Genomic DNA, 27,546 nt, shown 5'->3' with positions numbered 1-27,546 from the left:
CCTTTTCATGATTAAATTTATACATCAGACTCTGAGATGTTTAGACCTTAGAAATGGGGAATATCTGTTAAATCATACAATCCACTCCTGCAGGATGGTCCCGCCTCCCACCCCACCATCTGGCCTAGTTTGAAAGTACTTGTAGGAGGGCAAGCTTTCACCATTCCCTTTAGAAGACATCCACACAGTATAAATAGATCTAATTTCTCACTATGGGAATATTTCCACCAAATATCAAAGTCTTAGTTGACACCTAAAGGTGTCAAGGAACACCCGAAACTTTGACAATCAGGAGTTGAGATTATCATGAGCATCATCTCAGCAGGACTTCAAAGCCTGCTGGACAGTTCTCCAGATAATAGACAGACAATCAGAACTTCAATATTTAAGTCTCTGTACACTAAATCCTGCTGAGCTGGTCAACAGTTTTGCATAATCAAGGATATGCAGACTGGGTCTGTCAGCTCCCTCGATTATCCACCTAGTCTTTATGGCCATGATTCAGCAAAGCCCTTAAACCAAACACTTAATTTTAAGCATGCATATAAGGGATTTGAATCAGTGTCCATATGCTGAAGTCAAACTTCACAGGGCAGGTCTGCTTTTGGTTAATCAGGAGTCAGGTCAGAGAGACTGGATTTTATTCAAGAGTTCTAAAAATTAGGGTGAAGAATCTGGAATGAAATAAGGTCTCCTTTATCTAGCAGGTATTTAGTAATCTTTGGATGCGAAGAGCAACCTATGAGAGCAGTGACTGTGTACTAGTACACAAACAAAGAAAAAGAAAACAAAATAAAGGAAAGTTTGGCCACAGAGATGTGATAGCTAAAGAGTCACATTAGAAATGGATTAGTCACTTAAATAATCAAGGTAATCTAGACTAAATTAGGGGTAATTCATATGGGAGTTTTAAATGATTGTTAGGTTTAAGTGTTAAATCACATTAATACAAGTGAGACAGCTCACAGCTTTTATGCTGCCTATTTGCGGACTGCTGCAGTGGTTCATGTTGTGGAAGATTTGTAAAAAAAAGGTTTTTTTAAATGTTTAGATTTTGAAGCATACTTTTGCATCAGATTCTACAGCTGTAGAAAATGAGTCGCTACCTATACTCCCAGACTATACAGATCTGCCAATATAAAAGTCACAACATGGACTAACAATCCAGAATACTTATTGACAATTCCCTGAAAGACATCTCTCTCTCAACCCTTTGAAATTGGTTCAGTTTATTTAAAAAACAGTAATACTATTCATCCTTCAAGTGAAGTCATGGGAAACTAATAGCCACGTACACTACACCAACACTCACATTCACAGATTTCCAAGTCAGAGTCTAGTCTGACTCTTGCATAATACAGGCCATAGAATTTCACCAAGGGTTTTCTATATAACTTTTGGTTCAGCTAGCCCAAGGGTAGGTAACCTATGGCACACGTGCCAAAAGCAGCACGCGAGCTGATTTTCAGTGGCACTCACACTGTCCGGGTCCTGGCCACCGGTCCAGGGGGCTCTGCATTTTAATTTAATTTTAAATGAAGCTTCTTAAACATTTTAAAAACCTTATTTACTTTACATACAACAACAATAATTTAGTTATATATTATAGACTTATAGAAAGAGACCTTCTAAAAACGTTAAAATGAATTACTGGCACGCAAAACCTTAAATTAGAGTGAATAAATGAAGACTTGGCACATCACTTCTGAAAGGTTGCCAACCCCTGAGCTAGCCCATACCTTTTATAGAAAGCTATCCAACCTTGATTTCTATCTTCATGTGATGAGGAAACCACGACATCCCTCGGTAAGTTGTTCCAATGGCTAATTACCCTCACTGTAAAAGATTGTGCCTTGTTTCTAGTCTGAATTTGAGCTTCAGCTTCCAGCCATTGGATCTTGTTGTGTCTTTGTCTGCCAATTTAAACAGGCCCCTACTCTCTTCCTGCTGAATTGCAGGTCTGTCACTGACAGTCCAGAACACAAAATCCAGTGACTTGCTGTCACTTAGCTAGACTTCAATGAATTGCTAAATGGGGAAAGTGGTCTGTTAGCTGCTGCCAGCCACCAACCCTGAGGGATAGAGATGCCTGGGGGGGAACAGGGGAAGAACAGGAAAAAACAATTAACAAAAGCCTTTGCAAAAGGATTATTCCAATTCTTATTGAAAAGATTTTTTTTAACATTTTTGAATTGCAAACATTTGTATCCTGCCACACTTTTTTAAACTCAGGATAATATTTAATCTATATTCAAGTGTGGGAGGAAACTAAACTATTATTTCTGGCTTCTCACTAGCAGAGACAACACACCCCACACATACAGATGGCTCTAGTTTTTGCTTGAATACTATTCTTATACAGGGGAAGCGTGGGTCTGGGAACATACAATCCTTTGTCGGCCACAATCCCAACAACCAGATACAAACAGGAAAGGAAAGATTAAAAATGAGATTTCACCAAATTCAGTTTTGTTGTAAATACCTGCAGCCTTACTGAAGTCCATAGATATCTACCTATATAAAGCTTATGCCAGAGAGTTAAAATTGACCCTGTCTGTCTAGAGAGCACGGCAATCTGTCAGTGCTTCTTCTCAATTTCACCATTAGGAGATACAAAGAAGTTGGTGATTGTAAAACAGCACTCAATTTAAATACACGTTTGGGAGAACACTGGATAATATGTTGCTTCTGAACACCATGTGCAATACAGACACACTCCTTTAGGTAAACAGGTTTATCAAAATTGTTGAATGAGCTTGCACCTGCAGAGGAGGCATAGCTGAGGCTATTTCATATACCATCTTGATGCAGGATGTTATCCATTTGGAGATTGTCTGTGAAGAGATTGCTTGACCCTTCATAGGGTCCACATATGACACAAACAAACCAGGCAAAGCACAAAATGGTTTAGTCCTATCCAGATAAAAGGCTAGCCATTGCCTGACATTTAAGGTATGGAGATGCTGCTTCTCCGGAGATGAATATAGCTTAGGAAAAAACAGGTAAATATACCTCCTGGTTCAAATGAAACAGATAATGGGATTTGGGTACCCAACTCCCTTAGGCCTCTGAAAATCTCCACTGGAGGCTTCTGTAGAACAGGAGGAAGAGGAAAAATGGGAACACCTAAACTGTTCTCTATCCCAATACTAAGATAAGGAGGCGATATCATGGTTCTCCAAGATGCTCAGATTTTACAACTACAACAGAGAGCTCACTGTTAGCACACAGCAGTGGAGAATAAACATTTACACTAGCATCAAAACCAGTCCCTACTAGGTCGAGCCCTTTCTGACCAGAGGCCCCACTTCTGTCGGGCATTCGGCACCCTATCTAGAATACTTCTCGTGTGGGGAATACTGCTTTTGCACTTAGTGTGATTTCCATATGGGAATCTCAAAGTACTTTGATGAATACGAGTCTCACAATACCTTGTGAAGTAGAATAGTTATTATCCCCTTTGGAGAAATGAAAATTGTCTAGCAAACCCTAGAGCAGTGATTCTCAGCCTTTACCATACCATGACCCCCATGTTAGTACAGAAAAGTGTTTTGTGACCCTCTTGCATCTAACGATTAAAAGAAAAGGATGGCTCACCATAAGACATGTCCATGATCCGCAGAACCTTTTGCCTACAGCTGGAGTTAACAGAACTATTCAGAGAGCCCCTTTTGCTTCCCAGAAATAGTGCCTGTGCTTCCAACGTTACATTAAAAAACAAAAAAAAATTGGAAAAGGCAGTTTTACATGCTCACTGTATCTTTAATCTCTACATTGTTGTGTTCAGCTACACCAGCAGATTCAACACCACCAGGATATGGAAGCAAAGCTTGTGGAAAATAGATCAGAATGTTTAAGAGTGCAGGCGTTGCTCCACCAGCTGGAGGAGAAATACCTTACTAGCTCCCAGTCCATGCAGCAGCATATTGCTAAAGAACTTCGGTAGGGACATCTGCAATTCAACATCAGAGCTTGTGATTTACTTATTTCAGTAGCTAATTGTTTGGAGGTGCTGAGCATCTGCAATTTCTAGTGGCAACAGAATCCTTGGTGCCAGTAAAACTGACCTAATGGCACATGTGGCAAGCATGTTATATTCGGGGAGATTTTTTAAATAAAAAGTGAATTTGGCATTCAAGAAAATGTTATAATACTGTCAATAAAAGCCTCTGTTTATCCAGGCATAGCATAAGCCAGAACAATTTAAGCTTCCCCACACTGACTTCATAGGAGTGTGAGGAAAGTTCATGGTCTTGCCTATTCTTTACATTGAGACTCTCATGGAGTTGTAAATTATGGTGGTGGTTTGGGCAATATGGACACACAAGGTATATCTCTGAGGCATGAGATGGAGACGATCCATGTGTCTGCCTGGCCTACTCTCAGAAGAGCTAGGCTTTTACCACGTAGGGAGTAACTGCCTGATTTATGGGGCTGATGTTATGACCACCTCTATAGTGACCAGTTCCAGAGAATACAGGCCCCATTTGTTGTCCTCAACCCTGGGACGACTGAGGTTTGTCTACAGGGGGGAAAGATAGGAAGCTCACTTCTCTCTAATTGTGTCCTCATGTGTTGGATTTGTTTGGAGTGAATCAGATTAAGAATCTTGGTATCACTTGTTCTTATTCTGTTGTACGACTCCAAGATGCTTTGGCGAGAGGGATTCATGAGGGTGCTGCACTGGTATTTATTTCAGATGGTAAATTATCTTATTTTATGGCCAGAGACATTCTATCATGGTAATTCTTGACCACCACCAGACTGGTTCAAATTGAGAAAGTAAAAGGTTTTTTTGTTTTAACCTAATTTTGTAATCAAGCTCAGAATTGGACCCAGTATGTCTGAGAACAGCAGCACAAGAGTACATCAGAAGCAGGAAGCCTGCTAAACAACCAGTGGGGCCCCCTTGATGATCGAGATACAAAAGGAGCGCTTAAAGACGATAAAGTCATTGTGGAGAAACTAAATGAATTCTTTGCTTCAGTCTTCACGGCTGAGGATGTTAGGGAGATTCCCAAACATGAGCTGGCTTTTGTAGGTGACAAATCTGAGGAACTGTCACAGATTGAAGTGTCACGAGAGGTGGTTTTGGAATTAATTGATAAACTTAATATTAACAAGTCACCGGGACCGGATGGCATTCACCCAAGAGTTCTGAAAGAACTCAAATATGAAGTTGCGGAACTGTTAACTAAGGTTTGTAACCGGTCCTTTAAATTGGCTTCTGTACCCAATGACTGGAAGTTAGCTAATGTAACGCCAATATTTAAAAAGGGCTCTAGAGGTGATCCCGGCAATTACAGACCGGTAAGTCTAACGTCGGTACTGGGCAAATTAGTCAAAACAATAGTTAAGAATAAAATTGTCCGACACATAGAAAAACAAACTGTTGAGCAATAGTCAACATGGTTTCTGTAAAGGGAAATCGTGTCTTACTAATCTATTAGAATTCTTTGAAGGGGTCAACAAACATGTGGACAAGGGGGATCCAGTGGACATAGTGTACTTAGATTTCCAGAAAGCCTCTGACAAGGTCCCTCACCAAAGGCTCTTATGTAAATTAAGCTGCCATGGGATAAAAGGGAAGGTCCTTGCATGGATTGAGAACTGGTTAAAAGACAGGGAACAAAGGGTAGGAATAAATGGTAAATTCTCAGAATGGAGAGGAGTAACTAGTGGTGTTCCCCAAGGGTCAGTCCTCGGACCAATCCTATTCAACTTATTCATAAATGATCTAGAGAAAGGGGTAAACAGTGAGGTGGCAAAGTTTGCAGATGATACTAAACTGCTCAAGATAGTTAAGTCCAAAGCAGACTGTGAAGAACTTCAAAAAGATCTCACAAAACTAAGTGATTGGGCAACAAAATGGCAAATGAAATTTAATGTGGATAAATGTAAAGTAAAGCACATTGGAAAAAATAACCCCAACTATACATACAATATGATGGGGGCTAATTTAGCTACAACAAGTCAGGAAAAAGATCTTGGAGTCATCGTGGATAGTTCTCTGAAAATGTCCACGCAGTGTGCAGAGGCAGTCAAAAAAGCAAACAGGATGTTAGGAATCATTAAAAAGGGGATAGAGAATAAGACTGAGAATATATTATTGCCCTTATATAAATCGATGGTACGCCCTCATCTCGAATACTGCGTACAGATGTGGTCTCCTCATCTCAAAAAAGACATACTGGCACTACTAAAGGTTCAGAAAAGGGCAACTAAAATGATTAAGGGTTTGGAACAGGTCCCATATGAGGAGAGATTAAAGAGGCTAGGACTCTTCAGCTTGGAAAAGAGGAGACTAAGGGGGGATATGATAGAGGTATATAAAATCATGAGTGATGTGGAGAAAGTGGATAAGGAAAAGTTATTTACTTATTCCCATAATACAAGAACTAGGGGTCATCAAATGAAATTAATGGGCAGCAGGTTTAAAACAAATAAAAGGAAGTTCTTCTTCAGGCAGCGCACAGTCAACTTGTGGAACTCCTTACCTGAGAAGGTTGTGAAGGCTAGGACTATAACAGAGTTTAAGAGAGAACTGGATAAATTCATGGTGGTTAAGTCCATTAATGGCTTTTAGCCAGGATGGGTAAGGAATGGTGTCCCTAGCCTGTCTGTCAGAGGATGGAGAGGATGGCAGGAGAGAGATCACTTGATCATTGCCTGTTAGGTTCACTCCCTCTGGGGCACCTGGCATTGGCCACTGTCGGTAGACAGGATACTGGGCTAGATGGACCTTTGGTCTGACCCGGTACGGCCTTTCTTATGTTCTTATGTTAAGAGGCAAGACAGCTCAGGAATCAGTATAAATGGATTAGAGAAACAAGCTGGTCTTTTTACAAACATTACCAAAGCATCAAACCAACCCACGAGGCACAAGTTAGTTAGTCCTACACACACAAAGAAAAGTTTATAAACTGCAAACTGCCTATCCTCTCCCACAGAAAATGGGATCACTGTAATTTAGATCAAACTTTAAAGTCAGTAAAAATACTACAGTAAGATTGCCTCTTATAAAATGTCATCAGCAATATTGGATTTGGGGCTAAAGTTGGAACTATTTTTATTTAGGGAGGAAGCTGAAAAATTAAGGCAGCAGCTCAAAGAAAAAGAACTTTCTGCTGATGAGGATAAATATTTACGCAACAAAATGGCAGAAGATTGTGGATATCTGACAAAAGAAAATGGCTTCTTACAGTCTCAGGTTCTGGAAGCAACCAGGCAGCTAGATAGAGTAAGTTGGGGCTTTTTCCTTTTATTTATTTTTTTTTTAAATGGTTTGTTTTAAATAAGGCCATGGGGGGCATGGATCAGCATTCATGTTGCATTCCGTATCAGTACCCGGGCCAAACCAGGGAAGCTAAAGATCCAACCAGTGCACGAAATTCATGATGCACCCTCGTCACATGCCACCTGAGGCACATTACACATACACTAGAAGAAGGCGGCCATTCAACAGCAAGAAGAAGAAAATGATTAACTTTACAGTGGGTAAGAACGGTTTTTTAAAAAGTCTGTTTTTTTTAAATCTCTTTGTACATCTTGTGGCTTTTAAGTCAGCTGGACCCAATAAGTCTACCACTCCTTCCTCGAGTTGCTACACTGCAGGTGTACTTTCCCACTACAAATACACATTGTGCTACGCTGTACTATGCTCACTAGTACTAAAGATGTGCATAGCAGCCTCATTTGGGACTGAGGTTTTGGGATTCCCTGCAAGACCTCCCAAAAACTCAGTTTGACTCCAGCTTTCCTTACTTAGGTATCTTTAGGAGGCATACAGCAAAACTACACAGAATTGATCAGACTGAACTGTAGGGGGTGGATATAGTGTGTACCACACATCCAAAGTTACTCAGAAAACCTCTTCCTTTCTATACATTTACACATTACATTGCATCACACATTTTGGGATTGGCTTGGTTACTTTGTAGGAACCAATCCCTGTACAGCAGTGGTTCTCAACCTGCAGCCCAATCAGCACAGAGCTGCGGCCCATGTGAAATCCTCAGGGCCACACAGGTAGTATTGGATGCGGTCCACATAACACACTGGGGACCACATATGCAGCCCACAATGGTAAATAAGTCATAGAACCATAGAATATCAGGGTTGGAAGGTCCCTCAGGAGGTCATCTAGCCCAACCCCCTGCTCAAAGCAGGACCAATCCCCAGACAGATTTTTGCCCCAGATCCCTAAATGGCCCCCTCAAGGATTGAACTCACAACCCTGGGTTTAAGCAGGCCAATGCTGAAGGGAAAGTTACTCACCTCGTGCAGTAACTGAGGTTCTACGAGATGTGTCCCCCTGTGGGTGCTCCACTCCAGGTGATGGTGCATCCCTGCGCCTTCGCTCAGAGAGTTTTGCAGCTGTTGGCGCTTGAAGTATAGCACGTGCGACCCAGAGCCCTCAGTTCCTTCTCAACCATCCCCACCCTGAGACAGAGCTCAGCAATCCCGCTGAAAACCTTGTGTGTGTTAGATAAGTCTTACATAGTTAGAAAGCTTAGTGTTCTTAGATAATTTAGGCTTCAGTTTAGCTTTCCCCTTTAACAAATTTTTCCTCCCCCTTTAGCAAGTTTATTTGGAATGCCTGGTTTTAAAAGATGTTTGACCTGCAGAGAAGTGAACCCCGCCTCTGATGGACATACTCAATGTGTACGGGAGAATCTCATATTCCCCCAAAATGTGCCCATTGCTCTAAATTAAAAGCTAGGGCATGAAGAAATAGGGACTGGAGGCTGAAACTTATATTAATGGAAAAATCGTTGAGACCAGCCTCTGACCCAGGACCAGAAAGACCTTCCCAACAAAGATTCCCAGTCCCTTCATCACCAAGGTCCTCAAAATCTAAGAAACCGGTAAAAAAACAAACAAACAAACGAATAAAAAAAAACCAACCAGCTTCATCACCTCAATGAGAGCAGACCAAAAATAAAAAAACCACGGTCACCTGCTAGATTGCTCTCAGCAGCGCTAACCGCACAGACACTGAGCACTTACTATTTACCGGAGATGCCCGGAGCATCGTACTTTTTTTGGTAAATGGTAAATAGGTTGAGAACCACTGCGGTACAGCATGCTCTATCCATGCACTCTTCATGTATAACCTGATCTTTACATTTGGGTTTATCTCATCCATTGTCCCAAGCACCAGGGTGATTCCTCCTTGTCTTAGCTAGCACAGACATGCTGACTCCAGCACACGCCTTGTTAAGCCCCTATTTACTACGTAACCTTCCATTCACCTTCCCAATCATGCCCACTAAAAAACGAGGCCAGTTACTTATGTCAAGCCAGGCCTACAGTTCCACTCCTATTTTCTTGGTTTTTATGTTAGTATTTGTTTCATTCATATCTTATTCCAGTCTTTCTCTGTTCTTTTTCAAGTTTACCAACCAGCAACACATCTGCAAGACCACAGTAGTTGTGATCATTTGTCCCACCACACAATACTGGTCATCACCAGCATAGGCAGTTTTTACTTACACAAGGATGTTGGTAGTCTACCATACTGTGCAGTTTGGAGGCTGTTTCCTCCAAAGTGAACCCAAGTGGCAGCAACTCTGTCTGTACGATGTTCCACCTACACATATAAAAGTGTCTCCCATGTGCAAATAGGGGTACAAGTCTGGGGCTATTCTTCTACACCATAGGAGTTGTAGTGCTTTCCAATACTTTCACTGGAAACGCTCTGACCAAGGTTCCATCCACCCCCAAGCTTCACGGTATTGGACAGTCGTTAGTTTTCTTAACCTGTACCAATTAGTATTGCTTCCCTTGTACCAAATTTTTAACTTTTCTGTGGTGATATAGAACAAAGAAGCTTGTCTCTTGTCACTTAAGGTCTTTACTACTTTACATAGCGTACATTTCCCCATATACTGCATGTCATTGGTTTTGATTTTTACCTTTCATAAGTTAATTTCCTATCTTGTATATTTAAAAACATTTTAACTATTTAATATGTACGATGTCGTAAAACTTATCTATAAATTCTTTGCTTTGTTGATTTTCAAAAAATACAATACTTTAGATGCTAATTCTGGCTGAAACACTTGCTCATGTAATGGCTATAGTACTTCTGCTGCTGGCTTCTGTTGAAATGTTTGGTTCCCACAGCATCTCTGCCAGCTTGGTTTCAGAGCGACATACTAGTCCCAAACAGACCAGCTTCCATGTCAAGCTTCCTCTAGTTTCATTATTGCCCCACCTTGGCAGGCTTATGCATTTGAAAAGATTACTTTTTTGTCCATAAAGTCCTTTCAGTAGTTTTTAAATCATTTTGACCAAACCGCAGTGACTGCAGATTGGTGAAATTCAATAACACTTGGTACATTAATAAACTGATCATTGAACAATATTTCTTTAATAGATTTTATGCTAAGCTATTAGCTGAATGTGTTTCAAATACAGGCCATTTCAATCTTTTATATAATTGATTAGTTTTAATACAATTCTTCTTCTTCCATTTACAACACATGACATAGGTTTTTACTTCCTAACAAAATTTACATTACACAGCAGTTAAACAGAACTTTTGCATAATGCTAATGGTTAAGCTTCATTTCTTATATGCACTGAGCTTGGTGCTGGGTTGGATTCTGCTTCTAAAGCACACAGCCATCTGAAAAAGAAAAAAAACACAACCTTTTGTAGCTCCTCTTTGGAGCCTCCATAGGATTTTAATTAAATAGAATGTTTTTATATTTGTTTTACCCCTTTTATGATATACACTACATGTGCCAAGGGAATGCACCTTCCTTCCATAGTGCAACCCTTTGCCTTTATTTGCCATGAAATCATAGAATCATAGGACTGGAAGGGACCTCGAGAGGTCATCTAGTCTAGTCGCCTGCACTCATGGTAGGACTAAAGTATTATCTAGACCATGATAGAGATTCCACAACCTCCTTAAGCAATTTATTCCAGTGATTAACCACCCTGAGAGTTAGGAAGTTTTTCCTAATGTCCAACCTAAACCTCCCTTGCGGCAATGTAAGCCCATTGCTTCTTGTCCTGTCCTCAGAGATGAAGAAGAATTCTTCTCCCTCCTCCTTGTAACAACCGTTTGTGTACTTGAAATCTTATGTCCCATTCCCCCCGCTTCTTTTCCAGACTAAACAAACCCAATTTTTTCCATCTTCTCTCATAGGTCATGTTTTCTAGACCTTTAATCATTTCTGTTGCTCTTCTCTGGACTGTCATGTTAGCCATATTAATTTTCACATGAAGTATAACTGTTTTGGGGCTTAAAGAGTTTCCATGTATCCCTATCAAAGTAATTGTCTAATTACTCAGAGCCACCTTAAGGCTCAGTGTCCCGAACATTGCTATTCTTATGACCACCACCTCATCTTGCTGTTACTCCAGAGGCACACACTAATTTTTCATTCTTGTCCTGCAGCTCTTTCAGCTGCTATTTCATTACTAGAAAAGGATCCAGAGTCTGGTTCTAGTCATTCCTGCCATAGCCACAACCACGTCCTCTAGTGACTAGTCCTTATTTAAAAAGATGTTGACTTTCATAAAAACATTGAGGTAACAAAGCCAGATAACATCAGCTACTTGTGTTTGGCTTGAGGGCAAAAAGAATGAATTTAGCAAAGACTGCCAGGAAACATTGGCAGCTGCTCAAAGGGTCAGTTTTGCAACTCTGAACACAAGATTCAAATGGATTTTTAGTGGAATCTTTTAAAATGCCAATTATTTTTCAACATACAAAATAGGGGTTTACAAGCCAAAAGTGTGTTTAAAACCTTGCATAATTACACAAGTGTATTTAATTTCTTATAAATATTTCTCAACACTCCTTGTGTTGCTCTAATTTATATACATACATACATACACATACATACACATACATACACACACACACACCAAATGTACCCAGATTACATTCCCCACTTGTACATTTGGAGGCAGCCAAATTCAAATGGGAACTCATTTCTTTTTAATCATTTTGACTAAATTGTCCATAGTCCAATGATTCAAATCAGATTGTCTCTCTGCCTACAGCAGTAATTTACAACTGATTATTTACTAGGGTGACCAGATGTCCTGATTTTATAGGGACAGTCCCAATTTGGGGTCTTTTTTTTTTTTTTTTTTTTTTTAAATATAGGCTCCTATTACCCCCCATCCCCATCCCGATTTTTCACACTTGCTGTCTGGTCACCCTATTATTTACAGACTATTCCTTTGTGAAAAGGGCCCATTTTCCTTCAGAATGGCTGTAAAGGATTCTGGGGACAAAAGCATATTGATGGTAATTGTTACCACCTTAGCTCCTGTTGCACAATATGTTTGACTACCAGGGTTCCACCAAGCAAGTCTGCACTGAGTTGTACTGCCATAACCAGATTTTATTATCAAACAAGCATTTTTTCCTTCTTATTTAATATTACATCCAATACTTTTATTACACCAACCTGCTTAATCCCTTCAGAACTCTAACATTTTTAACATATGCATAAGTGCCTCATTTAACTCCTAACTCTTTCCTTAATTCACTTATCTCCCAGAGTAACACATTTCTCAGTAGATTTCTCTCCAAAGCTCTGATCTTATCGTTGTGCTTTTTGCACTCATTCTTTAGCTACAATTACTGTTTTCTCCATGGGTCTTATCCTTTAAAATTTCAGTGGCATTCAACAGACCTTTTCAGTGCTGTACCAAGCATTGTTACACAGGTATTCACAGTACCTCCCCTCTATTCCCTTGAATTTCTCTTTAGTTGAGAATAATATGATTTATGTCTCTTTCTTGCATTTTTTGTCTTATACTATTTACTGGAGTTCCTTTTCCATCTGGTTCTTGTCTCCCCTATCACTTCCCTATGGAGTCCATAGAAAGATCCTTTAGATCTAACCCATTCCTCCAGTGCCCTGGAAACCTCCTCAAATTTAAACCCTTCCAACACTATTGCTAAACTGGGGGGCTGCAATCCTGGATCATAAACCTATGCATATAATCAGCTATACATTACCTGCTCCAGATGAATGAATCTGAGTCACGGTACCACTATGTTGAGATTACCTCCGAGACCTCTTTCCACTTGGCTTCCCAAAAAACTCAGTTCAATTCCAGATTTCCTCACTCAGCTATCTTAATTTGGCATATAGCAAAGCTATGCTGAGTTGATCAGACTCAAGCGTACAGGGTAGATATAGGGTGTACCACACATCCAAACTTACACAGAAAACCTCTTCCTTTATATACATTTACACATTGCATTGCATTTATTGTAAATTGCATCAGACATTTTGGGATTGGTTTTGTTACTTCGTGACATCCCTGTACAGCATGCTCCCTTCATATATAACCTGATATTTACATTGCAGGTTTCTCTTGTCCATTGTTCCAAGCACTAGGTGTTCCTACTTATCTTAGCTACCACAGCATCCTGACTCCAGCATACTGCTTGTACTTCCATGCACCTTCCCCATCATGGCCACTAAGAAATGAGGCCAGTTACTTATGTTCAGGTAGGCCTACATTTGGCCCCTTTCAAGATTCAGCTCTGCTTCAAAGCAAAGTGTCCTCAACATTAACAAATGTTAATAAGATGTTACTCTTACCATCTTGACTGTAAAAAGGCGAAACTCCCCAGAAGTGTCCTCCATTTGTGTACATGCAAAATGTTTTCATGAAGTTTTCAAGCATTATCATCTGCAAGCACATCTGTAAAAATGGGTTTGTGAGAGTAAGTTCTAACTTCTGCACAAGTCATCCAAGATAGACTAGGTATAAAAGACTTATGCATGATTTGCTACAGGAGAGGCAGCTGAGAGAGGAGGAAAGCACCTGCCGTACAAGGAGGATTTCTGAGCTAGCCTGTGAAAAGGAGAAAGAACGACAACTTGAGATGGAGCTCACTTACGTGAAGAGACTATTGCAGGATGAAAGACAGAAGGCTCTTACTGCACAAGAGCAGGTATTACATATTTGTTGAGTTTTTAAAATTAATTGTGCTAAATATAATACTCATCCAATGGCATCTGAACACCTTTAAAGAGCTGAAGTTCAAGTAAAGGATTAATTTCCTCCCTTGTTAGATTTCTGATTAATATTTTCAACAAAAATTCTGAGCTCAAAAAGGAACTTAAAAAAAATCAAAACCTAACCTATGTAATTGATAACAGGTTGCCAGTTTATGGTTACATTGCATTAAAATAGCTCTTGTATAATCTTAGAATGGGTGGTGGAGTTGTATAGAGCTCCCAAGCACAAAAGTTCAAATTCCAACAAGGCTGACTCAATCCCTTAGCCTTCCAAAGTAGATAATCTACATGCACATTCTGTAAATACTTTGGGATCCTTTGGTATGAAAGGAAGTTGTACAAATTAAAGAAATAATTGCAAATGAAATTTTGTAATTATAGCATATGAAATTAGTGCAACTGTACTACAAAAATATATGAATGTACGGAATACGAAAAATACTGTTTGAGAGAGCTGTTCCAAAACAGAATTCAAACCAAAAATTCCATCAAGGTAGGTATTTTTTGGTTTGCCATTCTGAGCTCTGTGAATTAATTTGGCACTCAAAAGTATTCACTGAATAATTTGCAAAACAATCTGCAACTTGTTCTGTGAAAGTTTAGCCCAAAAACTGTCTCCAGCTATTCACTACTATTTTCTATGAGTGATTGTAACAGTCTTGATACAAATGAGAAACCAAGACAAATATTTTCATGAATATCAGCAGTGTCCTCAAGTTAAGAGCAAGTCAAATAAGAGCAATATATGCTCAAAAATATTTACAAGTCTGTCTTCAGTTATTTGACTAACTCTAGATTAGTCTAATCATATTTGCATACTCATTAGTATACGTTTTGCCACTATCAGCTCAGTTTGAATATTATGGAGCTGATTTTCATAACTGCACCTGCACAAATGTGTATGCAGTTGTCTTCAGTTACTGCAATTGGATACAAATCAGAACTCACTGTGCATGCAAACATCTTTATTTGCACATGTAATCATACTAATGTATGAATTAGACATCTATGTACAATTCTGAGACTGTCATTTTGAAAATCATTTGAACTGCAGGTAAAGTCAAAGGTTTAAGTTTTCCCACACATGGAAAAAAAGACATTCACAAACAGCACAGAAACACTAATACATCAGACAAAACTGTCTGAATTTTTGTGGGGAAGTTATTAAATAAGCACTATGTCTAGCTTCTGACAATTCTGTTGTCTATCCAGCACCTTTAAATAGCTTATTTTATAAATCTAAATTTAAAAAAACCCTAGGTAATGCAAAGGTGACTGGACAGTACAAGATAGCACTCCCATCTCCCTAAAAAAGGAAGCTTATTTGTTGAGCATAGACAGTGGTTCTCAACCAGGGGTCAGGAGGTCCCTGGGGGGGGCCATGAGCAGGTTTCAGGGGAGCCACCAAGCAGGGCCGGTGACTTGCTGGGGCCCAGGGCAGAAAGCTGAAGTCCCACCACATGGGGCTGAAGCCCGGGTCCCTTCCACCTGAGACTGAAGCCAAAGCCTGAGAAACTTAGCTTCCTGAGGGCCCCTGTGGCATGGGGACCCAGGCAATTGCCCTGCTTGCTACCCCCTAATGCCAGCCCTGGCTTTTATATGAAGAAAACTAGTTGTTGTGACACAGGTGGGCTGTGGAGTTTTTAATAGCATGTTGCGGGGGTAGGGAGGTGGTCAGAAAGAGAAAGGTCAAAAGCCCCTGGCAAAGACAATGTTCTTAGGCCTGTAAAAAACAAATGAACGTTGCCCCACTGCATTTACACTTTAAGACAGGCAAAAATTCCCTGGGAGACCTCAAGAAGATTCTTTCAGGGAAATGTTTTGGTATATGGCAATAATGGTTTTTTTCCACTGGCTTTCTACCATATAAGTTGTAAATTCTTGCATTAATTGTAGATGGTCATTACATTATTCCGAATGCAAAGTATTAAGATTGCCTCTACCCTCCTACAGAAAGAAGGTGACGGCCACCATTAAGTTAGATTGCTGAGCAATCTGAAGCCACAGGAAATGAAATATCAGTTTGTTATTGCTTCTATAGCTCATCTTAATTACTCTCATTACAGTTGGTATGGCAACACCCATTTTTTCATGTTCTGTGTATATATATCTTCCTACTGTATTTTCCACTGCATGCATCTGATGAAGTGGGTTTTAGCCCACGAAAGCTTATGCTCAAATAAATTTGTTCGTCTCTAAGGTGCCATAAGTACTCCTCGTTCTTCTTACAATGCTTTGGAAGTTTAAATGCAAAGCAAGTCCATTCATTGCATCAATAGGTACTACGTCTCCAGCAAGAAAGGAAATCTGTAAATCTAAATGGACAGTCACTTCAGAGCCAGCTAAAAGATTTAGAAAGGAGATGGTCAAAAGCTCAACTGGAAAATTCAAAACTGCGAACAGAAAAAACTCATTTAGTAGAACATATTTCTCAGTTACATAAACAGGTAATTACATTCACTGCTTCTTAAAAAAAAAGGGGGGGGGAGTAGGAAAATTACCTTAGAAGTGAGTCACCCTCATTAATTATAGAAAAATATGAAGTGGTAATTTTAAACCACATTTAGTTACAGACAGCCACAATTCTTTTTTCAAGGCTTATGTCAAAGTTAGTAAAATAACTCCCAGCATTTCTTATTTACACTGGTGTAAATCTGGAGTATTGAGTGCATGGCCTCTTATTGTAAGCAATGCAGGTAGCAACACCTGTAGTTACAAGATAGGGTATTATGGAAACCTCCAGGCTGCTTTCAGTTGCTTATAATTTCACCAAACTAACATTGTGGGTTTTCTGATGGTGTGTACTCAAGCTGAATTTTTTGGGGAAAATTTCAGCAAAACCAGCCCAAATGCTTTTCAGAATGAGGTTGGGAAACACCGCTGTAAAAATTTAACATGGGAAAAACAAATTGTTTAGTTGAGAAGCTCTAGTGCCTCCATGCTTTGCAGTAGGGACATACAACCTGGCAAGGGCTGTGTCTCACCCTGTTATCAGGGATGTACTTGAAATGTTTTGAAGACTGTCTATAAAGTTTAAATAAGGTGAGTTGTTCCTTGTGATAATAGGACACCTGTTTTCGTTTGAACCAAGCCATTACCCAAAGCCAAAAATCAGATTTATAAATGCAACGTTAGCCCTTATGGTTGCTGGGTTATCAGTCTGTCACAACATGTACACTATGCAATGTACCAACAGTAATTGCCATTACCAAATCAGACCAGTGGTTAGTCTAGTCCAGTATTTTTTCCTCTCGCTTTGAGATACTTCGAAAAGTACAAGAAATCCAAGGAAGAAAGTCCGCTTCTAACAGGATTTATGGTTCACAGACTTACTGATAAGTAAGGCTCTAGTTTTCACATCCCATATACATTCCATGCCCTTTTACCTCATTCAAAATAAAGATCAAATTCAAGGAAGAAGCTAGGCAAAAGGATACGTTTTATTGTATAGTTCTGTACATAACTCCTTTACTTGCCATTGGAGTGTTGTCTTACTCTACATCCGCTTTACATAAGCATGTAAACCAAAAGGCCAATATACAAAATAAGGGATCCATTATAGATACGTCCTTTTCAGCAGCTTGAAAGGAAAAATTACTCAAAGTTTGACACAAGTAGGGTTAAGTGTTATGGCTTAGTTGATGTAATTTTAGGAACCATTAACATTTACACTAGTTCAGTTTATATATTGTTGTAAATCAAATTTCACCCTAGAATAAAGTTTTAGGGCAAGGTGTCTTCCTAGGCCTTAAATTGTATTAGATAGAATTAAACGCTAATGTCTTTTTCTTTTACCTAGATTTCTGAGAAAGAGGATGAAATCCGTCGCATGCATGAACATGTTAATACTATGTCCTATGACCTGACTAGTCTGAAATCTCAAGTGGAAACAGAACATAGCTTGCAGAGAGAAAGATGGAAAGAGTTCTCCAATATTCTAACGGCATACAAGTCACCTGCTAAATGAGCTCTATTTAGGGAAGTAGTTACTTAAAGTGAGCTAACCTAATAATTTTAAAAATGAAACTGATACTAACAATTAGTTCCTTAAATTCCCATTGTAAAAAAAATAAAAAAAATAAAAAAGTGTCCTGATGCATCTATATAAGATATACTGCTCTTCATAGATTTCATAGACTATTAGGGTTGGGAAAGGACCTCAGGAGATCATCTAGTCCAACCCCCTGTTCAAAGCAGGACCAATCCCCAGACACATTTTTAGCCCAGGTCCCTAAATGGCCCCCTCAAGGACTGAACTCACAACCTTGGGGGTTTAGCAGGCCAATGCTCAAACCACTGAGCTATCCTTCCCCCCCAGAGTATGTAATATTCTGCATTTCTACATAACAAATTAAACTAGAGCCTATCAGAATCACTTGGAACCTGGGGAGATGGGCTAAGAACACTGGAGGAGGCAGCATGCTCATCCCTTGTGAAGCTGGCTTCAAATTAATTAAAAAGCAACCCATTTGGCCACTTCAAGGAGTGGTGTTTTTGTAATTGCAAAGGTAGTCCCATGCAGTCATCACTCCTGTCCTAACCAAGGTGGCAGACTCTGTCACGAGCAGTCAAGGCTGATTCCCCACTCTGGCACTTCAAGTGCAGAAAGTGGGGGCCCGCAAGGAATCTAAAAATTAATACTGGCCACTCCAGGCTTGTATTAAACTCCCAAGGTTACAACTTCTCCCTGATCTTGGATGGGTAGATGCTGCCACCACCCAAATGCAAAACCCCTTGGAACCCAGGAAGGCACACTTCGGAATTCCTTCTTGTGGGGTACCCTCAACCCTTTCACCTTGCCTCCAGTGAAGAGCTGAGAAAGAAAACAAAGGAAATTAGCTGTTACCCCCAGCTAATTAAACATATGCACAAACCTCTTAGGATTCCAAAAATCCTATCCTGTTCTTTAAAAAGGTAAATTTTATTAAAAACAAAAAAGAAAGAATACACATCTGGAACTTAGGCTTTTGCTAGATTTAAAAAAAATAAACAAAAAAAAACCCCACTTACAAAAATTAAACATCAAGAATAACCTTCGAGGACCATCTTAAAGGTTACAAGCAAAACAAAAAGCATTTGGGGTTAGCACAGAGGAGTCCCACAAGCCAATAAGAAATAAACAAATAGAAATAAACCTAATCACGTCTTTCTAAACATTCCTGATCTATTAGGATTCTGTTAAATAAGAAGTTCTAGATATGAGCTGATGATTTTCATATCTGGCCTTTAGCTTCTCACATCATAACTGCACCCTGTTCCTCTTTTTCCGGGAGAACAGCAACAGCACACAAAGGGAAAGCTTTTCCCCTCAATTTTAAAAAGTTCTAGCCTTCCCATTGGCTCTTTTGGTCAGGTGCCCACTCCCTTCCTTTTACCTGGACTTTAACCCTTTCCAGGTAAAGCAAGTAGAGAACAGCTCCCAAGAGGGACTTTATAGCTAACTGGCTGGCTGAGTGTCCATAAAAGGGAGCTACTCCCCTTCCCCTTCTATCATCACACGAGCCCTTGAAGGTAGGGTTATCATTCGTCCGGATTCCCCCGGACATGTCCGGCTTTTTAAGCTAAAAATAGCGTCCGGGGGGAATTTGTAAATGTCCGGACCTCCCCCCCCCCCCCCCCATGCAGAGCACGCGAGGCTAACAGTGCTGCCGGCCGGACGGTGTCACTTACATGGGGCTCCGACACTCAGCCAGAGAGAGCACGTCCTCTTCCTCCCTCTCTCCCTCCCTCCCTGCATCGCAGATCGGCTCCGGCAGTCTGGAGCTCCTCCCCCGCTGCTGCCCAGCGGCTCAGGCAGTTCCTGAGCAAGTTCACCAGACATTTGGGGGGAGGGATAGCTCAGTGGTTTGAGCATTGGCCTGCTAAACCCAGGGTTCTGAGTTCAATCCTTGAGGGGGCCACTTGGGGATCTGGGGCAAAATCAGTACTTGGTCCTGCTAGTGAAGGCAGGGGGCTGGACTTGATGACCTTTCAAGGTCCCTTCCAGTTCTAGGAGATGGGATATCTCCATTCATAAAAAAAAACATTAGGCGAAGGCCAACAACAAGGGGGCCTGGGGGTCGGAGAAGGGGCAGGGAGGTTTTGGAGGGGGCAGTCAAGAGACGGGGGGGGTCGGGAGTTCGGGGGGGCCTTTTTGGGGGGTGTGGAGAAGGTTTTGGGCAGTCAGGGTACAGGTAGGGGGTAGGGTCCTGGGGGGCAGTTTGGGGGGGTCTTAGGAGGGGGCAGTTAGGGGACAAGGAACAGGGAGGCTTAGGTAGGGGGTGGGGTTCTGGAGGGCAGTTAGGAGCAGGGGTCCCAGGAGGGGGCAGTCAGGGGACAAGGAGTGGGGGGGAGGGTTGGGGGTTCTGGGGGCGGGGCTGTCAGGGGGCAGGAGTGGGGAGAGGGATCGGAGCAGTCAGGGGACAGGGAGCAGAGGGGTTTAGATGGGTCGGAAGTTCTGGGGGGGGCTGTCAGGGGGTGGGGAGTGGTTGGATGGGGCGTGAGAGTCCCAGGGGTTTGTCTGGGGGTGGGGGTGTGGATAAGGGTTGGGACAGTCAGGGTACAGGTAGGGGGTAGAGTCCTAGGGGGCCAGTTAGGATGGGGGGAGGGTCTCAGGAGGGGGCAGTCAGGGGACAAGAGGCAGGGAGGCTTAGGTAGGGGGTGGAGTCCTGGGGGGGCAGTTAGGGGCAGGGGTCCCAGGAGGGGGCAGTCAGGGGACAAGGAGCGGGGGGAGGGTTGGGGGTTCTGAGGGGGGGAGTGGGAGGGGCAGGGGGCGTGGCTAGGGCAGGATGGGGCGGGGCTAGGGCAGGACAGGGGCAGGGCTCCTCCCGTCCTCTTTTTTGCTTGCTGGATTATGGTAACCCTACTTGAAGGGACAAACATGCTTCCTGAATTTAACATTAACAGTAATGGATTTTCTATTTAATTTTTAATTATTTGAAGAGAGCTTTAAAAAGTAATTGTTTAAATGAATGTTCTTGGCACACAAAAACTAACATCCTCTACCAAAAGCAAATGCATCAATACTTATAAAACTGTACTAAATTTCTGAAGTTCATTATAGCAACCTTCTTGAAAGCCTGAGAATTAAAAAGTTAGTGAGCTTTCCGCCTTCAAGATCAACAGGAAAAATTCTTTGTTGAACTAATCTAGTATTATATCACCTATATCAACTCAGAAATTAAGGAAGAAATGTCAAGTCCATTCTTAGCTTTCTCAAAAAAATTCTTTTTGGCTCAAAGTAAATTAAACTAGGTCTCAAAACGAAGGTGACCATTTTGGAAGTTTTGAACAAAATCCATTTAGCCCTTTTCAGAGGAGTAGAAAAGTTTCCATAAGAAAAACCAAACATGTTTGCACTTAATTTGAAAACTACTTCAGTTTAAAGCATCAGACTCTCAGCTCTACAGTTATAGAGCTGTCCTTTTGAAAAGGCAGGGAAATTCAAAAAAGTTAACAGTTTCTACAGCAGTATTAGTTCAGCCAAACTGCAGTTAAGAATGTAAATCTCTGGCCTCAGATACAACCTTGCTCTGCATATATCCATTCAGAATGCTGCTGCAAATATTTTTCTAGCCCTTCACTTTGACCCCCACCCATCAACTCTCTGCATGGCTCCTCTGCCCCCCGTCTCTCACGCATCAAACAAACTATTTGTCTTTACTTTCAAGGCCCTTCAGAGCCTATCCCCACTCTACCCATCATCTCTCATTCACTATCAAGATGTCAGCTCCCACTTCTGATGAGTCCATGCTGCCAGCCTCCATTGCCCACTTGTTAAATTCTCAAACTCAAATTATGTGTTTTCTCTCCCATACTGTCCCACACGTTTGGGAGGAGCTCCAAGTAAACATCTGCAAAACTCACTCACTACCCTTCTTCAAATCCCTCACTAAACAACTCCTTTTCCATACTTACCAAAAAAAAAAAAAAACTTGACAGCAATTAGGCAATGGGTGTGCTGAGACCACTGTGCATCATGCCAACCTCTGTTGTCTCATGATTTCCTCGTACTCCCCATCTGTATCTATCTGTTGGCTCTTATCTTTTATATTCCGCCAATATTTGCTTGGCATTAGCTGGCAATCTGTGTTTGTACAGCACCTAGCACAATGGGGTCCTGGTCCATGACTGGTGCTCCTAGGTGTTAGAGCGATACAAATAATTAGCAGCAACAACATTTAACAGCATGACTACTACATGGCACTTAACTCACATGTTTAAAGCACAGTGCAAACCTTAAAACTTTCTCAAAATCAACTGTAAAACGACCTGTGCAGCTAAATTTCTAACTCAATGCTGCATTAATGTAGATGTCTGCATTTAGAATTTTTACTTACTAATGTTATGAACCTTGAAGTTTTATATTTTTATACTACAAGTGTGCTAATGATTGTTTGCTGCTTGAATTTTGACAGATATAAATCGAATTCATAACAGGAAAAATGTTTCACATAGCTGGAAATCTTAATGAAAGCAAATGCCAAGCAAATATTGGGTTCAAATTGCTATAACACAATGTACCTAAAATCAAGTAAATTTAGTTATTCACTACTGTACATTTTATTCTCCTGCTTGATGTCAGTAAAAAGTATATTGGAAGAGTTTGTTCTGCTACTACTTTCCCACATATAAAAACTAAGTTTTTAATATTCTCTGCTGGGCCCTATCTAAGAGTGCTACTGTGGTCTTCAAAAGTACTCCTCTCTTCATATGAGTGCCAAGTTTTTTTTTTTCCTACCTTGGAGTTATTAGGACCGCAGACTTCTGTCAAACTCCTATTGCCTTTATTACAAAAAACACAGGTTTGTAAATAAAATTCTGTATGCTACAGCCAAACTCCTTAGCTATTTTTATTTAGTACATTGGTATCTAATCTTGATCAAGTTTTCTGTAGCACCAAACGTACAGAAGACCATCTCAGTCCCAAACAGCATATAATCTTGTTAAAAAGGAGGTAATAAAAATAAATTAGCAAGCAGTAAAGGAAAAAGTGCTGGATTTTTTAAACGAGCTAATAGGATGCCATGAGAGACTACAATACATAGTAACTAACAAAACATAATTGGCACTGCACCTCAACAACATTTGAGCCCACCTCACAGGGATTGAAAAAAATGTAGTAGATTTCTTGGGTTTTCCAGAGTGGTAGCACCAAGTTGTTAGTCTTAAACCCAGTAAACTGGCCAATATATTCAAGAGGAGAGCATCTAACACAAAAAGGTCTTCATCACAAGAGGTATTCAAATTTTCCACAAATCCAACTGCTTTTTCCACCAGAACATGACTGCCTCCATTGATTGATCTATCAGGTTCTCTTCTCTTCATTTCCTCTTGGCACAAAAAAGCTCTCAAAGAAGATAAGCAGTTTATCCCATATTTATTTCTCATCAGATTTCCAGTGTCAAACTTCCCAAGCCTTTTAAAAATAATAAAATGATTAACCAAAAACTGACTATTCTTACAAAATGAGAAATGCAACTTGTTTGCAGTGCTCAATACCATGAGGCCTTAACTCCCTGTTTGAGATCCCTAGGCACCACACTAGAAAATGTTTAGGTAAGATGGGAAACCTGTTTTGCTGACTAACATGGAAGAGCAGTTGCCCCTTACCCTAACAAGGTAGGACAGACCCATAAGCTTAACTACTTTAGCAGTTTTAAGATTTTGGTTAAAAGGTTTCTTAAAACCTCAACTAAGGGACGTCTTTACTACTAAGCCACTGTCAGGGGTAATACAGAGGCCATATCTACTCTACAAACCATGGTCAATGCAAATTCCATTAGCATACAGAGGTCAAAGTTCGTAGATCACTTGGGCATGTACAGACCTGGCTGCTTGCATTGGTGCTGGACACACAACAGGAGCACTTGTATCTATGCAGAAGTGCGGTGCACCAGGGGTAGATGCACCAGACAATGGTATGTGGCAAACTGGGTAATTCTTTTTGGGAAGTTCTTGAATGTGTTGGATAAAAATGAGTTGCCCAGTGATCTCTGGGAGCTAGGCATCAAGTTCCCAGCATGCAACTTTCTCCATCCCATAATCCATCCATATCTCATAATTGTCAGGCCTTTTAAAAAAAAAAAATCCACAAACTCACGCAGCGCTTTTCCATCTCCACCATCTCTGACAGAAGCATGGAGCCTGCAGAGCTCTGCACTATTCTTATGAATGTTGCAAATACAGGACACACGATCCTCCTGCATTTGCAGACCTGCAGGAAATACCACAACCATGGAGGATGTGACAATTTCTTCAAGGACAGTCTGCCAAGCAAACACACAATTTAAGGCTGTTGGGAGCACATTCCCAGAGCAGCTGCAGATGGTGCATTTCTGGGACCAAGAAAGTAGCATGGCTTGGTGGGCTTGCATTATAATGCAGGTTTAGGATGAGTAGCAGCTGCAGAACTTTTGGATGCAAAAAGCCACATTCCTCCATCTGTGTGCCAAGGTTGCCCTACCCCTCCAGCATAGGGACAGCAGAGAAGTGAGTGGGCAATCGCACTGTGGAAGCTTGCAACACCAAATTGCTACTGGCCAGCAGGAAATAATTTTGGAGCTGAAAAATGTGCAGTGGGGGCAGTTGTCATGCAAGTGTGTAGGGCTACGCAGGACTGGGACTCTCAGCAACGTGCAAGAATACTGGATGGATTTGCAATAATGGGGTTCCTGAACTGCAGTGGGGCAAATAGATAAGCATGCACATCCCTCTTTTGGAACCAACTCATCTTGCCACAGAGTACATCAACAGAAAGGGATACGTTTCCATGCTCCTGCAAAGCACTGGATCATGCGACCTCTTTCCCGTCCTCTTTTCCTTATGCATGTATACTGCAATATTTGTTCTGAATAAAGATAATTTGATTCTCCAAAAATAGAACTTTGACCAGCAAAAACGTTGCAGAAAAACAATATGCAAAATAACCATAGGTAATAGGGGGAGAGGGATAGCTCAGTGGTTTGGCCTGCTAAACCCAGGGTTGTGAGTTCAATCCTTGAGAGGGCCACTTAGGAAGCTGGGGCAAAAATCAGTACTTGGTCCTGCTAATGAAGGCAGGGGGCCGGACTCTATGACCTTTCCGGGTCCCTTTCAGCTCTATGAGATGGGTATATCTCCATATATTTTATATTATTCCAGTTTTAAAGTTTCACTGTTAATTTATTAAACCAGAAAGGGAATAAATATGTCAATTTGAGTGCACAAAAGTAGTCTGTTGTGGCTACACATGCACCAACTGTGGTACACACAGGTCAGTGTATATGAAACTGGTTTTCCTTCCTGTCTCCCAGCATGGACTGCTCAAGGTAAGAATGCAGCCCCCAATGCCACTAGTAATGTTGCAGGGGATGTAATAAGCAGTAACCATGGAGTTCTCCAAGGCCTGCAAAGGGTCAAGAGTTCAGGGGTTTGGGACCCAACCAAGCTTTGTAGCATTTGGGTTTGCTGCCTGAGGTGGTGGTGCATTTCCCTTTCCTGGGACGCTTGGGCCTTTTTCCTGTCCTCTTTCCTTATCCATGCTGTTGGTCATATTAGCCCTTCAAGCCTTTTGTTCATGGTCCAATGCAGCATTGGCATGCAGGATCTCTCCGAACATGTCCTGCCTAGTCCTCTTTCTCATCCTCATCATCCTGTCTCCCAGCATGTGTCATGTAGAGGCAGATGGGGGGTGGGTTGCAGCTGAGTTGGGGTGCAGGGACACATGGGGACAGAAGCAGCTGTGCCTGACTAATTAGGAGAGTCTAGGGGTCAGCATGGGAGAGGCTCCCTAACAATCCCTCCCCTCCACCTGTCTTCCCCATCCTCCCCTCAAGCCCCTGTTCCATACTTTTCCCACCCACACCCAACCTTCCAGGTTCACTCCCAGGCTCGGTAAGGGAGGTGGTTTCTGGTCTCTGTGACCTCTGCGCAATGTGACTTTACAATTGTGACCAAAACAGTCACAATCACAGGGAATGGGACAGCTGCTGGAGGACTGTTTGGGCAGACACAGGTCATGCAGTGTCTACACTCTCACTTCATTGACTTCAGTAGGTCGACCATGGCTCTACGCTGTTCAGGGAGGTGGTGGTGGTGCGGGGAGTGTCTGCATCATAAGAAGGTGCTTACATCGTCCTGAGACAAATCTGAGCGTAATCTAAGGGCAGATCATGCATAAATAGGTTGACGTAAGTTGATTTATGTCAACCTAACTCTGTAGTGTAGACAAGGCCCTAGACTGGCCCAATTAGAGACTTGATGAAAAACTGGCAATTAGCAAGTATGTTTTCCTCCTATTACTCCTAGTCAGTCTGAATAGAACTCCCAAACCACCACCAGGTGCTATGATATATCTTATTGCTAACAAATCACCACACACAAATTCCACCTCCTAAAGATAAGCTAAATGTACAGACAAATGTTTTGTTGTAGCAGCAAGAATGTGTGAAGGGATGTCTACATTGAAGATCTGCAAGCCCTGGTAGATGTATGGGCTCTTCTCAGGACGTAGTCCGGTCTCTAGTAGAATACACTTGAGCGCTGTGGGAAAGGGAGGGAAACTGCCTAGCTGTCATATAGACAACAATCTTCATTCATCTGTAAATAGAAGACTTCTAATTACAGGGTAAGCAGGTTAGGCAGACATTCTGTTATCTAGATTTATGTACAATCTAAGCACAGACGCAGAAGCTTTTCTTTATGTTTGCAAGGAATTTTAAGAGCCTCAGATGACAGGCATTTTAGAAGTGCCAAGTATTCTGTTCTCATTCTTTTGGAGGCAGTTCTTCTACCAAAATGTCCCGCGAGCAAAGTTGAGGATGGAATCTTCGGCCTTGGCTACACTTGTGAGCTGGAGCGCATTAAATCAGCCCCGGGCACCCTAACTCCAGAGGTGTCCACAGTGGCAAGGCATGTAGAGTGCCCAGACTCCACGGCTGGAGCACCCCGGTAATCCACCTCCATGAGAAGCATAAAGCTTGCTGCACCCAGCTGGAGCACCTTCGTGTCCATACTGGCACCGCGGTCTATTAATGCGCTCTGATCGGCTGCCGTGCAGTATCCCACAATGCCTGTTCTAGCCACTCTGGTCATCACTTTGAACTCTACTGCCCTGCCCTCATGTGATCGTCAGACCTGCCCTTTAAATTCTCTAGGAATTTAGAAGTTCTTCTTCCAGTTTGCTCAGCAAGGCATGTAGTGCTCTCCGTGCATCTTTCCAGGTGGCCATGTCTCCATGTGCCAGGCGATCCCCAGTATGGAGCAATGGTGAGGTGCTGGACCTCATCAGTGTTTGGGGGGAGGAAGCTGTCTAGTCCCAGCTGCGCTCCAGCCATAGGAATTACGATACCTACGAGCAGATATCAAGGGCCATGACCAGGGTTAAAGTGCGGAATGCCTACTACAGCGCGCAGGAGGCGAACCGCCACTCTGGTGCTGTGCCAATGACTTGCCGTTTCTACAAAGAGCTGAATGAGATGCTTGGGGGGCGACCCCACCTCCACTCCAAAGAGCACCATGGACACTTCAGAGGCCGTGGCAGCCCAGAGTTCAACAAGGCAAGAGGAGGAAAGCGGGA

General features: G+C 41.7%; 1 protein-coding gene and 1 long non-coding RNA gene across 4 annotated transcripts in view; one reads left to right on the top strand and one right to left on the bottom strand.

Annotated features, from left to right (window-relative positions):
- Positions 1 to 18,110, top strand: part of LOC101940943 (protein Daple-like) — a 47,705-nt gene extending 29,595 nt beyond the window's left edge. For all 3 annotated transcript variants that reach the window (XM_065585799.1, XM_065585797.1, XM_065585798.1), the window contains exons 7-11: positions 3,788 to 3,942; positions 7,078 to 7,240; positions 13,784 to 13,942; positions 16,289 to 16,456; positions 17,809 to 18,110. In XM_065585799.1, coding sequence (XP_065441871.1) covers positions 3,788 to 3,942; positions 7,078 to 7,240; positions 13,784 to 13,942; positions 16,289 to 16,456; positions 17,809 to 17,976 — 813 coding nt within the window. In that variant the 3' untranslated portion in view covers positions 17,977 to 18,110. The remainder of the gene's footprint in view (positions 1 to 3,787; positions 3,943 to 7,077; positions 7,241 to 13,783; positions 13,943 to 16,288; positions 16,457 to 17,808) is intronic.
- LOC135981748 (uncharacterized) lies at positions 10,435 to 13,790 on the bottom strand. The gene is made up of 2 exons (XR_010598917.1): positions 13,587 to 13,790; positions 10,435 to 10,633 (listed from the first exon to the last, which is right to left on the bottom strand). It is a non-coding gene; the product is annotated as an uncharacterized LOC135981748 (long non-coding RNA).
- Positions 18,111 to 27,546: the final 9,436 nt, after the last annotated feature.

This window comes from Chrysemys picta, chromosome 2, assembly GCF_011386835.1.
Source record: "Chrysemys picta bellii isolate R12L10 chromosome 2, ASM1138683v2, whole genome shotgun sequence".
In the NCBI taxonomy this organism is placed as follows: domain Eukaryota; kingdom Metazoa; phylum Chordata; order Testudines; family Emydidae; genus Chrysemys; species Chrysemys picta.
This window is presented reverse-complemented; position numbering and strand designations above follow the sequence as displayed.